General features: G+C 57.4%; 1 protein-coding gene across 4 annotated transcripts; it reads right to left on the bottom strand.

Annotated features, from left to right (window-relative positions):
- Positions 1 to 1,123: 1,123 nt before the first annotated feature.
- On the bottom strand, positions 1,124 to 11,108 carry ZBP1 (Z-DNA binding protein 1). Of its 4 annotated transcripts, XM_037059966.1 has the most exons (9): positions 10,863 to 11,108; positions 8,587 to 8,808; positions 7,948 to 8,013; positions 7,408 to 7,581; positions 6,070 to 6,237; positions 4,272 to 4,490; positions 3,051 to 3,281; positions 1,782 to 1,959; positions 1,124 to 1,419 (listed from the first exon to the last, which is right to left on the bottom strand). In XM_037059966.1, the coding sequence occupies exons 1-8, from the start codon at positions 10,894 to 10,896 to the stop codon at positions 1,805 to 1,807; spliced, it is 1,269 nt and encodes a 422-aa protein (XP_036915861.1). In that variant the 5' UTR covers positions 10,897 to 11,108; the 3' UTR covers positions 1,124 to 1,419; positions 1,782 to 1,804. The 4 variants fall into 4 exon arrangements, with proteins under 4 accessions (XP_036915861.1, XP_036915862.1, XP_036915863.1 ...); XM_037059967.1 differs by lacking the exon at positions 1,124 to 1,419 and having other exon boundaries at positions 1,666 to 1,959; positions 10,872 to 11,108; XM_037059968.1 differs by lacking the exon at positions 1,124 to 1,419 and having other exon boundaries at positions 1,666 to 1,959; positions 4,272 to 4,457.
- Positions 11,109 to 11,457: the final 349 nt, after the last annotated feature.

An 11,457-nucleotide genomic window follows, 5' to 3' on the forward strand; every position in this document is an offset into this window, starting at 1 on the left:
ACTTGTTTTTGTTTGTCTGTTTTTTTTAATAGTTCACACCTTCTACTGTATCCATACTCTTTCTTACGAGGTGTAGGGTTGACTCAATGAGTCCGGTCGATTTCTCATTTCTCTTATTGTCCATTTTACAAGCAAATCTTTACCTACTATCTGGGAGATTTTTCTCATTGTCCTCCAACTCTTCTATTGTTTTTTATTTTACTTTATTTTGAATTTCAGCTTTCACATTTAAAATGTCGAGGAGCAGCTCCTTGTTCTCCTGGACTTTCTTTTTTTTTGAGCAAACCTTTTTTTCCTGCTTCCTGCTTGTGCTGGCCTTGCCCCCTCCAAGGGTGTTGACGATGGAGCTTTCCTTCCACCTCCGGCATTTTTCTCTAGTTCCTCATAATTCCTCTTTTTTTTTGTCTGACCTTCAAGTTGGAAGCTTTTTTCAAATATCTTGTGGAAATATCTTTTAAAATAAAATCCAATCTGAGTAGGATTTTTCTGTGATTACAGGCTACTAACGACCCCGTGCCTGCCCACCACGCACACCCCCCATTTACAGCTGCCTGTGTCCACTGACTGCACCTTGTCCCCACCCACTGGGTGAGAGAGGCAGAGGAAGCACAGATGCACAGAGAGGGCTGAGTGACTGGGCCTGGACACAAACACACAGTGACTCAGCTCCACGACTGTCCGGCAAATGAAGTGTCTTCTCGCCCACAGCCCTTCCCCAAGTGGACTCCTGAGGTTTGCCCGCTCAGCACCCTTCCTTCTCCTTCCCCAGCGAACAAGCCGGCGGATGACTTCACTTTCCCCACCAGCGCAGTTTATTGGAGGACACCACTTTCCCTGATTGGTTCCAGGATCAGCATGTGATGCATGCTCGACCAATCGGAATTCCCTCTGGGCCATTTCTCCAGCAGCCTTTGGTTAGAAGTATTCTCTTTCTGCTTGGTTGCCAAGTCGGCAGGCCATAGCTTTGGGTGACTGGTGGCCACAGAGAGACAGAGACAGAGACAGAGATAGAGAGAGAGAGAGACAGAGAGACAGAGAGAGAGAGAGACAGAGACAGACAGAGACAGAGACAGAGAGACAGAGACAGAGAGACAGAGACAGAGAGACAGAGAGAGAGAGAGAGAGAGGAGTCAAAAGGCTGGAGAGAAAGGGGCCTCAAAAGAACACGTGAGCCCCGGGTTCCAGCCAAATCAAGGGCTACGCGGATCAAGGAAGGCATCCCTTGCTTTTCCAATTGCATGAGAGAATAGAGTCCCTTTTCTAAGCCTGGGGGAGCTAGGTTTCAGCCACTCACAGCACAAACACTCTTGAATTAGTCCCTAGATTCCTTCTCTTGCTCTCAGTCTCTAATGCCATCTGTTTGCTGAATCCCCACAGGTGAGGAACCCTGTCTGCACTCACCTGAGACCCGTGGGGAAGCTGAGATGAGGAAAGAGAAGGGTCTTTGTGAGCAGATCATGGTGGTTTGGGAAAATCACTTTGGGGGGGATTTGATCTGGGCCCTGCAGGCTGCCTGAGCACCCCTCCCATCAGCCCACCTCCTCTCGGCACCCCAAGGATCCTGGGGGCCGCCCTGTCACTCTGCTCTTGGCCACTGCAGACCCAGCCTTGGCCCAGCCCACAGGCTGACCCATGCTGGCCACAGGTCAGGAGGCAACAAGGTCGACAATGACATTTATGGGACACGATCCAGGGCACAGTGCAAGGGCTCATGGGCTCCCCGGCTCCCACCCACCTCTGTCGAAGTATGTCCACCCACCAACCCTTTGTCCTGGCCCCACCTCCCCCAGGATCCCGTGCTGGGTCAGTCCACCAGGGGGCCGTCTTCTGTGGCATCTGGGTCCCTTCTTTCAAGAGTCAGAGCTTCCAGGTGGTCAGTGACGGTGGCCATGTCGGGGTCAGCCTGACGACCCTCCTGAGGGACCTTGCCTCTGGGCTCTGCAGCTTCGGACCGAGGAGCTGGGGAAGAGACAGTGTCGGAGAGATGCGTAAGCCGCCTCGTCTCCAAAACCACAGCAATTTGGTTCACTGGGGACCCAGACCACTGTCCCCTGACACAGGCCTGGCCCCGTCCTTTCTAACCTGGGCCTTTGCAGTAGCCACTTGCTCCTCCATGCCCCCCCTTCTCACTTTGTTCTGCCCCCAAATCGTCTTCATGGAGACTCGGAACTGCGCACCACATTGTGTCACCCCTGCTTCAGACCCTGCAGGGACACGCCAGCTCACTTCAGATGAGACCTCTGGGCTTCCCTGCTCTGAGGGATTCTAGCCCCCCCACCCCCACCCCGTCATCCGTTCTCTCCCTCCTGCAAGCTGAAGAGCTCACCCTGTTCCTACCTCAGGGCCTTTGCACCTGCCTCAGAGTCCCCAGACCTTTGATGGCTCAGGTGCCCCCACCCCCCAGAGCCCCCTCTGTTGCCCGGTGAGGGCAGGTCCTCCCACCATGGCACTGCCCACTGTGCCCAGGCTTTATGGTTTTGCGCAGTGCTGGCCGTTCTTTGGGAGGCCAGATTGCTCTGCAAGTTGTCTCCATTCCCTGCTGGACTCTGATTCCCCTGGGTGGGAACAGTTATCTGTCTTGCTCGGGACTGTCTCCGCGGAGAGGGAGCATTTGAGGGTGAGAGCAGCCAGAGTCAGTGAGGGCACGAAAGAACCGCATCTTCCTCACACAGGAAACAGGGAGGAAAGTGGCTACGATGTCGTATCTTGGCAAAAATCAGGGGACTGGGTGACTAAGGGCGGGTGGGAGAGCAGAGAGGAGGGGTATCCTGTTGCAAGGAAGGGCAATAGCACAGGCCCGTGGCCCGAGCAGGCTGTTTTCCTCATCCTTGTCTTACAGGTGGAGACTGGGGCTCGGTGCTCAGGGATGGGTTGGGTCTCGGGCTACAAAGATCCGACCTTGCGCCCTTGACACCCTCTTTACTATGACGCTCCACTGCCTGCCAGACTCTGGGGAGTGGGAGGCTTATGCCTGACTGCTGAATGAATGAATGGATGAGTGAAGGAGACAGAGAGAGAACTTTTGGAGGCCCCACTGTGCCCCGGCTCACCTTTACCGTCCGCCGGCTCCCCAGCCGGCTCCCCAGAGTCGCTGCTGTCCTCCGGCCCTGCCTTCCCCGGGCTGACGTGCATCCTGTTGCCGTTGCCGATGGTGGCGTCCTCCAGGAAGCAGGACTTCATGAGGACCCTCTGGGTCATGTCCCCGTCCCCCTCAGTCTGAGGTCCAGGTGTGGGCATTCGAATTTCGAACGAAGCTTCTGGGTCAGCAGGGGTGGCAGAGACTGTGGGTCCGTGGACAAGAGAGGCCGGGCGGGATGTGAGCAGCTAGCCCGGGCCCAGAGGCAGACCCCCCGCCTGGCCTTGGAGCCTCCGAGGCACTTCCTGGGGTGCCTCTGCACTCACGGTTCACCTGCCCGCCCACCTGGGGCTGCAGGCTCTCCGTTCCCCGCCCCCACCCCAGGTCGGCCAGCTTGGGTCTCACCCCCTCCCGCCGCCCAGTTGCCCAGCTGGCCTGGCCCTCCCTGCTGTGCCCCGGACTCAACCCCCACTCCTCCGCCTCCTGCCCCTCCTCCCCTCCTGCGGGCTGCCCAGCAGCTCCAGAATGATGTCCCCAACTGTGGTTCAAATCTGCTCAGTCCCCCAGCCCAGTCCCCAGCTGTCCTGCTCCTGCCTGTCCCACCCAAACTTGGAAAAGACTTGTGCACGCTCAGTCTCCCCTCCTCCCATGCCCCACGCTCCTTCTGTCCCCTCAGGCCACCACCGACCCCTTGCTTCTGGACCCCACGGAGCTCCCCCGAAGGTGTTGGCCTCCCCTCTCCCGGAAACCGCGTCCCACCTTTCCCCTCCCTCTCCCGGCTCTCTCCCCCAGCCTGTCCCTGGATTACCAGTGACAGGGAGGATGCAGTCTGCGCCCTCTGGTCTCCCTAGACAGTGCTTAGCAGGGTACCAGGTCCTGGGGTGGCTCCTGTCCTCTGCCCTCTTAGATGCCCTGCCGTCAGCCATCCCCTTAGACTCTGCTTCAGCCGGCCCAGCCCCTGCAGCCGCATGCCCACGGTACAGATGAAAACCCTGCGGCTTCCCGAGGGGCGTGGGAGGGCCGGGAGCCTGAGCACTGGATCTAAAAGCCCCACTGCTCCACTCTGTGGTACATCCTCTGGTGGATGGAAAGGAATTTCCCATCATGCCTCTCTGCCTGCAAATGCGAGCTGAGGGTCCTTCCATCCAGTGAGGTGCCAAATGGGGTAGGTGGGGCGAGATGGCCGGGTGATCACCTGGGGGGCTGACGGAGAAGCTGCTGACGAAAGGGCTGCGGTCGGGGCGTGTGGCCGGCACATCGGGAAGGCTCATCTCGTTGCCGTGTCCCATCTGCACCCGTCTGAGGACAGACTTCTCTAAGTGGATGTCCTGGGACCCCCAGGATGCAGCCAAGGGGTCCTGAGTTGAGGGATCAGCTGGTGCCAGTGGAGGGAAGCAGAGGGGAGCCGTGGAGCCTGGCAGGAAACACAGCAACATGACCTCTGGCCTCTACCCTCTGACCTTCCCAACCCCTACACACACAAACTCCTGGCTGGACAGAGGAGACAGGCCTCTGATTTCTTCCCGGGCACCACTGGACGGGTGGGCCCAGAGGGACATTCACGCAGGTTCCCTGGGGTCGTACCCCTGGTGCTGGGGGTATCACCGGGGCACTTGGTACTCAAACAGTGAGCACGCCCTCTGCTTGCTAGTCATCGTCCGGCCCCTGGGCCCCTTTGGAGAGAGTCCCCTTTGGTGTTAACACATCCTTAAGGAGGGCTCAGGGCCTCCTCTTGGCTTTTCTTTTCTCAGTATTATTTTTGGTGACCTTCCTGGTTTCCTACATCAGGCAATGTTATGCAAACTTACCGTAGTTTGCCGTGTAGAATGCACACTTTTTTGCCTAAATTTTTGAGGGAAAAAGAAGGGTGCGCATTATACACGGGTAGTGCCGAGTCTGTATCTATATAAATGCTTTTAATTCTTTTATTTACACTTACCCATTCAAAGTGTAATACTAGAAAGCAATCCATATGTAAAATAATATCCTGGAATACAATAATCTATTTTGTTTCTAAATATAATTAGATAAATAATTGAATTTAAAAATTAAAATGAAAGATTTTTTCCCTGAAAGTTTGGGCCCAAAACATGGGTGCGTTATACACGGCAAAACACAGAACTCTAAAATGAATTTGAGTAGAAGGAGAGGGAGGCCGTCTGACAACGGGAGGTCGCCGAGCAGACGCGGGCCTGGCCAGAACCAGGCAGCGGGGATCAGAGGGCTGACGTCAGGCAAACGTTGATCTAGATTCTAGAATGAAGTTCCTCGTGTCGCAGTTGGGAACACGGATGCCCAGAGAGGACAGGGGGGTCTCTTGGGGTGACACGGAGTGTTGCCACTTTTGGGTTGCTGTGCTCACTGGTGTCCCCTGGGGACGAAGGGTGGCCCTGTGCCCTCTCACCATGGTGCCTGACAGGACGGTGTTTCATCAAAGCTAGGACGCCACAGTCCTGGCCGGGTGGCTCAGTCGGTTGGAGCGTTGTCCCTGTATACCCAAAGGTCACAGGTTCCATTCCTGCCTGGTCAGGGTGCAGACAGGAGGCATTTGATTGATGTTTCTGTCTGTCTGTCTGTCTCTCTCTCTTACTCTCTCTCTAAAATCATTGAACATATCCTCTAGTGAAAATTTATAAAAACACAACTAGGATGCTGCTGGTGAAATGCATTCTAGTATCTGAGATGTTAAAATATGGGGGGAAAACAGCCTGTCTCAGAACAAACCAAACACTGAAATGACCCCTTGGGAGGTTCTACAGAGGGAGAGTGGACTGAATTGCTTCTCCTGGGAAAATATCGGGTCCCATGGAAAATGAGGCAGAAAGTATCAGAATGAAGGGAAATCAGGAGGGGGTTGATCCAGGCACAAAGAGAGACTCCTTCATTCCCAGCAGGCCACAAAGGTGAGCCTGGGCCATCTGAAAGCCACCCTGCTCCCCGCACCCTCCCAGACAGCAGAGCTGCCTCCGTGGCACCTTCTCCTGGCCACTCACTGTTGTCCCCACGGGCCGTTTGCCTCACTATGCTGTTCCCATGCCCGATCTGGATGGCTTCGGAGTTCTCGATGGAAATGTGGCTGTTCGGTCCGTTCTGACAGATCATGTTGATTGGACTTTGCTGGTAAATGATACTGGTGGCCTGACTTCTTTCCCTAGAATCTTCTGCAAAACAAAACTTCCACTCAATCCATTCGCCCCTCTTGGGCAGGGACCCCAATGCCAGCTTGTTGCACCAAAGTCCCCTAGAAAGCTTGGAGACACAGATTTCCAGGTGCCCACCCCGGGAGTACTGCGTCACCAGCATGTTGGACAAATGCCACCAGCAACTTGGATGACCCTCCCCTGGACATGGTCACAGCAGGTCACCCCTACCTGTGTGTCCTCTGCTACCCAGAGAGAATCATAGGACCTCACCGCTCCCCTTGCCTTTGCCCCTCTCCCTTGCAGGCAGCCCCAGGGTGCCCACCGAGCACCCTCTATCAAAGGCTGCAAGGTGGCTGTCTGTGGGCTGCTTCTGGCCACCCAATAAACTTCATTTGCCTCGCAAGGCAGTTTTAAGGTTATCATTCAGAGGATGCTGAGACCCCTCCCCCTTGGGGGTCTCCACAGCAGGGGCGTCCACCCCACGTGGGCCAGGTGGGCACCAGCCCGGGGCTTCGCCGACTCCACAGACGGGGCCACACTCCCACCTTCATGGGCCCCTTCCGCCATTATTAAAATATTCAGAGTATGAGTTATGGCCACGTATGGGATAAAGACATGTGATCCAGGCAAGAGTCATTACTAGCCATTCATTGTTATTATAATGTTCGTTTTCTCCTTCTGATTTGAAGAGAAATTAGAGAGTTCCACAGCCCGTGGAAGCACTGTGGGCCCCAGGCCCTGAGCTGCACCTGGTGGATAAGAAGCCCTGGGACTCCACCCTGCGGATATCGGAGCCCCCGCCTGGTCCCTTCCACGCGTGGCCAAGTGCTTGCAGAAAACCGTGAGCAAACTCGGGCTGAGCCTTGCAGCCACGGCTGATACCATCAGGCGTGGGCGTCCCCTCCCTCCAGCTCCTTGCCTTCTGCAAGGACAGCCTCAGGCCACACCTCTAGGAAGCCCTCTCTGGTTACTCCCCCAGCACACCCCTCCCTCCAGGAACCCCCTCCCTGTGACCGGTCCGCAACACCACAGAACGCCAGCGTAAGCTTCTGGTAAGTTCTGAAGATGGGGCAGGCCATCTGCAGGCCACCCCTTGCTCAGCAGGGTGCCCAGCAAGGACCAAGTGCTGGGCGTTAGGGTGTCTCCTCCTCCGCTCTCTGCAGGCGTGGGAAGCAGGTAAGGGCCTACCTGGTTGGTAAATCGCCCATGCGTTTGAGTTCTGGTCACAGTGCAGAAGGTGCTTGTTTCGCAGAGCGTACAAGTCCGGGTTGACTTCTTTTGCCGTCTTCAGCCCCAGGGACTGGGCGACGATCAGGGCCTTCGAGGGCCCATTGGCTTCCAGAAACCTGTAGATCGCTTCCTCTGGGAGGTAGGATGTCAGCTGGTCAATGAAGAGCGCCCCCCACCCTGACCCCACCCCCAGTTCCAATCTGAATCTGCTCGTTTCCTAGCCATGTGACTCCGGGCAGACCCACCCCCTCTGCGCCCGGCCCCCTCCTCTGTGAAATGCGCAGAACACTAATGCGCACTGGGGCGTTCCCGAGGACCAGGGACAGACCGCGGGCACTCGGAGCACTGTGTGGACCGCATGGGCGCACGGTGAACGCCCTCTACCGATGGGGGAGATCAGCTCTCGGCCAGTTAGCCCTTCTCCCACGCAGAAGAGTGTGTGGGGGTCAGAGGACATGGGCCCCCTGTCCCAGCAACTGAAAGGAAACGGGTGCTTACGCTGTTTACTGAGCTGACAGTTGAGTTTCAGTGGAGCTGCAACCGTGAGCTGCCGTGGCCTGTCTGCTGCCGGAAGAAAGAGGGGAGGAAACAAGGACTCGACCAGATGCAGATGGACCCCGGGCGCTCCAAGCTCGGATTCAAGAGTTCACCAGACTTGGCTTCAGGTCCCGCCCTGCCTCTTCCCTGCTGCCCCGCTTCTCTGGGGGAGGGGGTCGAATATTGCCTCCTGCCCCCAGGCGGACCCTGGGCGCTGCACCGGCCCGTGGTGAGAGCTGGACCAATGCCAGCTCCTTTGGGGCATTTGTGGGCTGCCGAACTAGAGCAGAGGAGCTTGTTCGGTTCATTCTGTTGTCATCACCATCATCCCTGTTATTGTCATCATCATTAGTTCCTGTTATCATTATTATAGTTTGCTGAGCACCTACTATGTGCTGGCACTAGGCTGAACCCTTGGCCTGTAATCCCACAGCTCTACACAGCATCCGCTGGCCAGCAAAGGCCATCAGGGCCCAAGGAGGGGACATCCTGCAGCTCCGAGGGGCGGAGCCTGTATCTACACCCAGGCCCAGAGCCGGCTGGCTTGCTGCTGGGCCTGCTGGCACTGCATCCCACCCGCCCCCCAGGATGGCGGGTTACCACTGCGGGCCAGAGCCAGCTCTGTGCCGACCAGCTCTCCAGTCCCAGGCCCGCCCAACTGCCATGTGGCAGGGCCAGTGAGGGCCACTCGGGACTCTTTCTTCATCCGGTAGAGAACTTGGTTGAGTTTCTTCTTGGGCACTTGGCAATCCTTCACCAGCTGCGCAGTCTTCACTGGGGATCTGGCCACCCTCAACACCTGGAGGATCTTCTGCTCAAGGTCTAGAAGAGGAGAGAGGGGGCGGGGGCGGGGACTGAGTGCTGCACGTGGGAACCTGGGCGGAAGGCTCGGAGTGGGGGGCAGCAGGGCTCCAAGAGAGAGGCCTGGGGCAGAGATCCACACATACACCTGCCAACACCTCTGCTCAGTGCGGGGCATGTGGACTGGTCAGACGTGACCTTGGCTGGATGGCCTGGTGGCCTGAGGAGGCGCCCAGGCCTTTAGTGTGTCCTCTGCCCACTGAGTGGCTGGAGGGCAGGTAGATGCTTGGCTGGCAGGTGTCCTCAAAGCAGAGGGGACTGGAGGGGCAGGGGGGCAGGAGAAGCAGTGGGGCAGAGTCTCCCCCCACCCCTTCCCAGAAGGCACGCCACTCTGCCCCCAGCTCCCATGGTCTTCCAATCCCTCCCAGGACTTGACACCCCCATCAGTGAGTGCTGCTTTTGCCCAGACTGGATGCCTAACAGGCATCCAGAAACATCTCTCTCTCTCGGTGCCCACACACGACGCCCAGGAAGTACTGTTCCCGGTGCTCTCGAGGCCCCTCGCCCCCTCTCCTCTGCTTCCACCTCCCTGAAGCAGGGTCCCACACACCCTGCCAGCTGCTCTGCAGGTGCTGTGAGGATGGCATGGTACAGACGTGGCGCCCCAGCCAGCCACCCCACCCCAGGGAGCCGCTGAGGGCCGCTGTAGGCAGCAGCCCAGCCCGTCATCAGAAAAATGTCAGCCCCAAGAACCCCAAGGGAAATGCTAAGCAGGGCTCTTCTGGGGAAGTCTGGTCTCCTCCCTGGTGGTGGCAGTGCAAGTGGGGGAGGGGACCATCCAGTTCCGGGCTGTGCAGCTGGGAGTTGCAGCTTGCCTTTGTGGTCAGAATGTTTTTGTCGCTGCGGGGTAGGTAAAGTGTGGTTAGAATACCCCCGCCACCCATCAAATTTGGCCCCAAACAGTCATCAGTGCCCAGAAATCCTCGTCCAATCGAAAACACACTTGGCTTCACCTGGTCTTGAAAAGAGTTTTGATTCTTGAAAAGCCTGCCCCTGGGTGAGCCTCTTCCCTCCACCCTTGTCCACCTCCCCAACCGCAAAGGAGACATAAGGTCACAAGTGTGGAAATGTGGTTAGGGAAGGCAGAAGTCCAGGGTGGGCGGGGCTGTTGGGGGGGGGGGCTGAATCCTCCAGCAATGGGAAGTTGGGACAGGGTCAGGGGTGTGGGTAAGCGATCAGTTGGCAAGGAAAGGAAAACCCACCAGGGAAGCAGTAACATTTGGTTATTAAGGGCCCTCGAGCGGTACCCGAGAGTCCTTCTTTCGGAAGCATGACAGGGACCTGCGGACCTGTCCGGGCCCTGGGCCACACCCTCCCCTCCCCCCTCCCCTCTCTTTTCCCCTCTCCTGCTCCCTGAGGACTAGCTTCCTGGCTGGGGCTCCAGCTCTGCCACCTCCTAGCTGTGTGAACGCCCTGTGCCTCAGTTTCCCCACCTGTGAAGTGAGGGTGTTAGCACCTACTTCGAAGATTGTGGTGAAGATGAAATGAGCTGATGACAATAACAACAACAACAAACGAACCCCCAAACTACACCCACAGCCCCCAGCTGCTGGGAGGACACCTTCGGGGTGGGGTGTGTGGAGGGGCGGGGGGGGGGGCCGGGCGGGGAGCCAGCAGTGAAGCGTCATCAGAGGGAAGAGTGCGCAGGGGCAAGTGTGCATTTTAATCAAAGTAACAGCTGCTGTTTCTCCAAATGAGTGTGAAGCCGGGTGCTCGGCCCCGGCGGCGTCGGCCCGAGCCCTGAGTGGTTCTACCTCCCCAGCCTTGGTGACCTCCGGTGCGAAGTGGAAGCATCACCGTGCTCACCACTGAGGTCACTGTGAAGTTCGAGGTCAGCATGCTGCCAGGTGCCCTGGGCAGAGCGAGCCTCCCCCACCAGCCTGTGTTCCCCGCCTCTTCCTGGGGCTGCGTGCACCAGGGTCCAGGATACCTTTGCTGTAACTGCTGGAGTCGGAACCAAGCAGAGGAGCTCTGTCCCCCTGGATTCCCACCCTTCCCTGGAAGGAGGAAAGTACCTGTCTCTCCAGGGTCTGCAGATGCCTCGTCCATGCTGCCAGCAGCTGCTGGAGACACCTGGAGCCGCGGGGGGGTGGGGGGGGTGGCCAGCTCCTGTGCTGGGCCCTGGAGGGGGTGGGCTGGGTTAAGGCTGGGTATCCCTGTGTGGCCAAGCCTGGGGCTTCTGGCAGCTGTGACAAGAGAGCAGCTTCACTGGGCAGGTGTCAGCCGTTCACACCGGAAAGAGCCCAGTGAGCCTGAACTGATTAGCTTAGAAGAGAAAAAGAAAATGAAACTCCTGTGTGTGATTTCCTAAAGAAACAAAATCGAAAGCAGAATACGTGAGCAAGAGGGAGTGGGGAAGGGATGAGTAAGGTTCCCCGAACTTCCAGGTGTCCCTCGATGCCCACCCTGACACCCCCACAGCAGAGGCTAAGACACCCGGGTGGGTGGACTGGTGCCTGCCGTTGTGTGCATCTCAAAGTGACAGCTGTTTTTAACGAGTGCCTACGAGGTGCTTTCAAATCTCCTGCCCCAACTCACCTACAAGGCGGGGACTAGTACTGGCCTCTTTCCTCAGAGGGGACACCGAGGCTCAGGTCAGTGAGCAAGCTC

Source organism: Sturnira hondurensis, unplaced genomic scaffold, assembly GCF_014824575.4.
Source record: "Sturnira hondurensis isolate 20B ecotype Veracruz unplaced genomic scaffold, ASM1482457v3 Scaffold0011378, whole genome shotgun sequence".
NCBI lineage: Eukaryota > Metazoa > Chordata > Mammalia > Chiroptera > Phyllostomidae > Sturnira > Sturnira hondurensis.

What these genes read in the sequence shown, in the direction of transcription:
- ZBP1 (XM_037059966.1), bottom strand. Translation starts at nt 10,896, where the DNA reads ATGGACGAGGCATCTGCAGACCCTGGAGAGACAG. An exon ending in AACGGCCCGTGGGGACAACA is followed by an intron (nt 4,491 to 6,069) that starts GTGAGTGGCCAG and finishes GTTTCCTGCCAG; the next exon opens with GCTCCACGGCTCCCCTCTGC. An exon ending in GGAGCCGGCGGACGGTAAAG is followed by an intron (nt 1,960 to 3,050) that starts GTGAGCCGGGGC and finishes TCTCTTCCCCAG; the next exon opens with CTCCTCGGTCCGAAGCTGCA.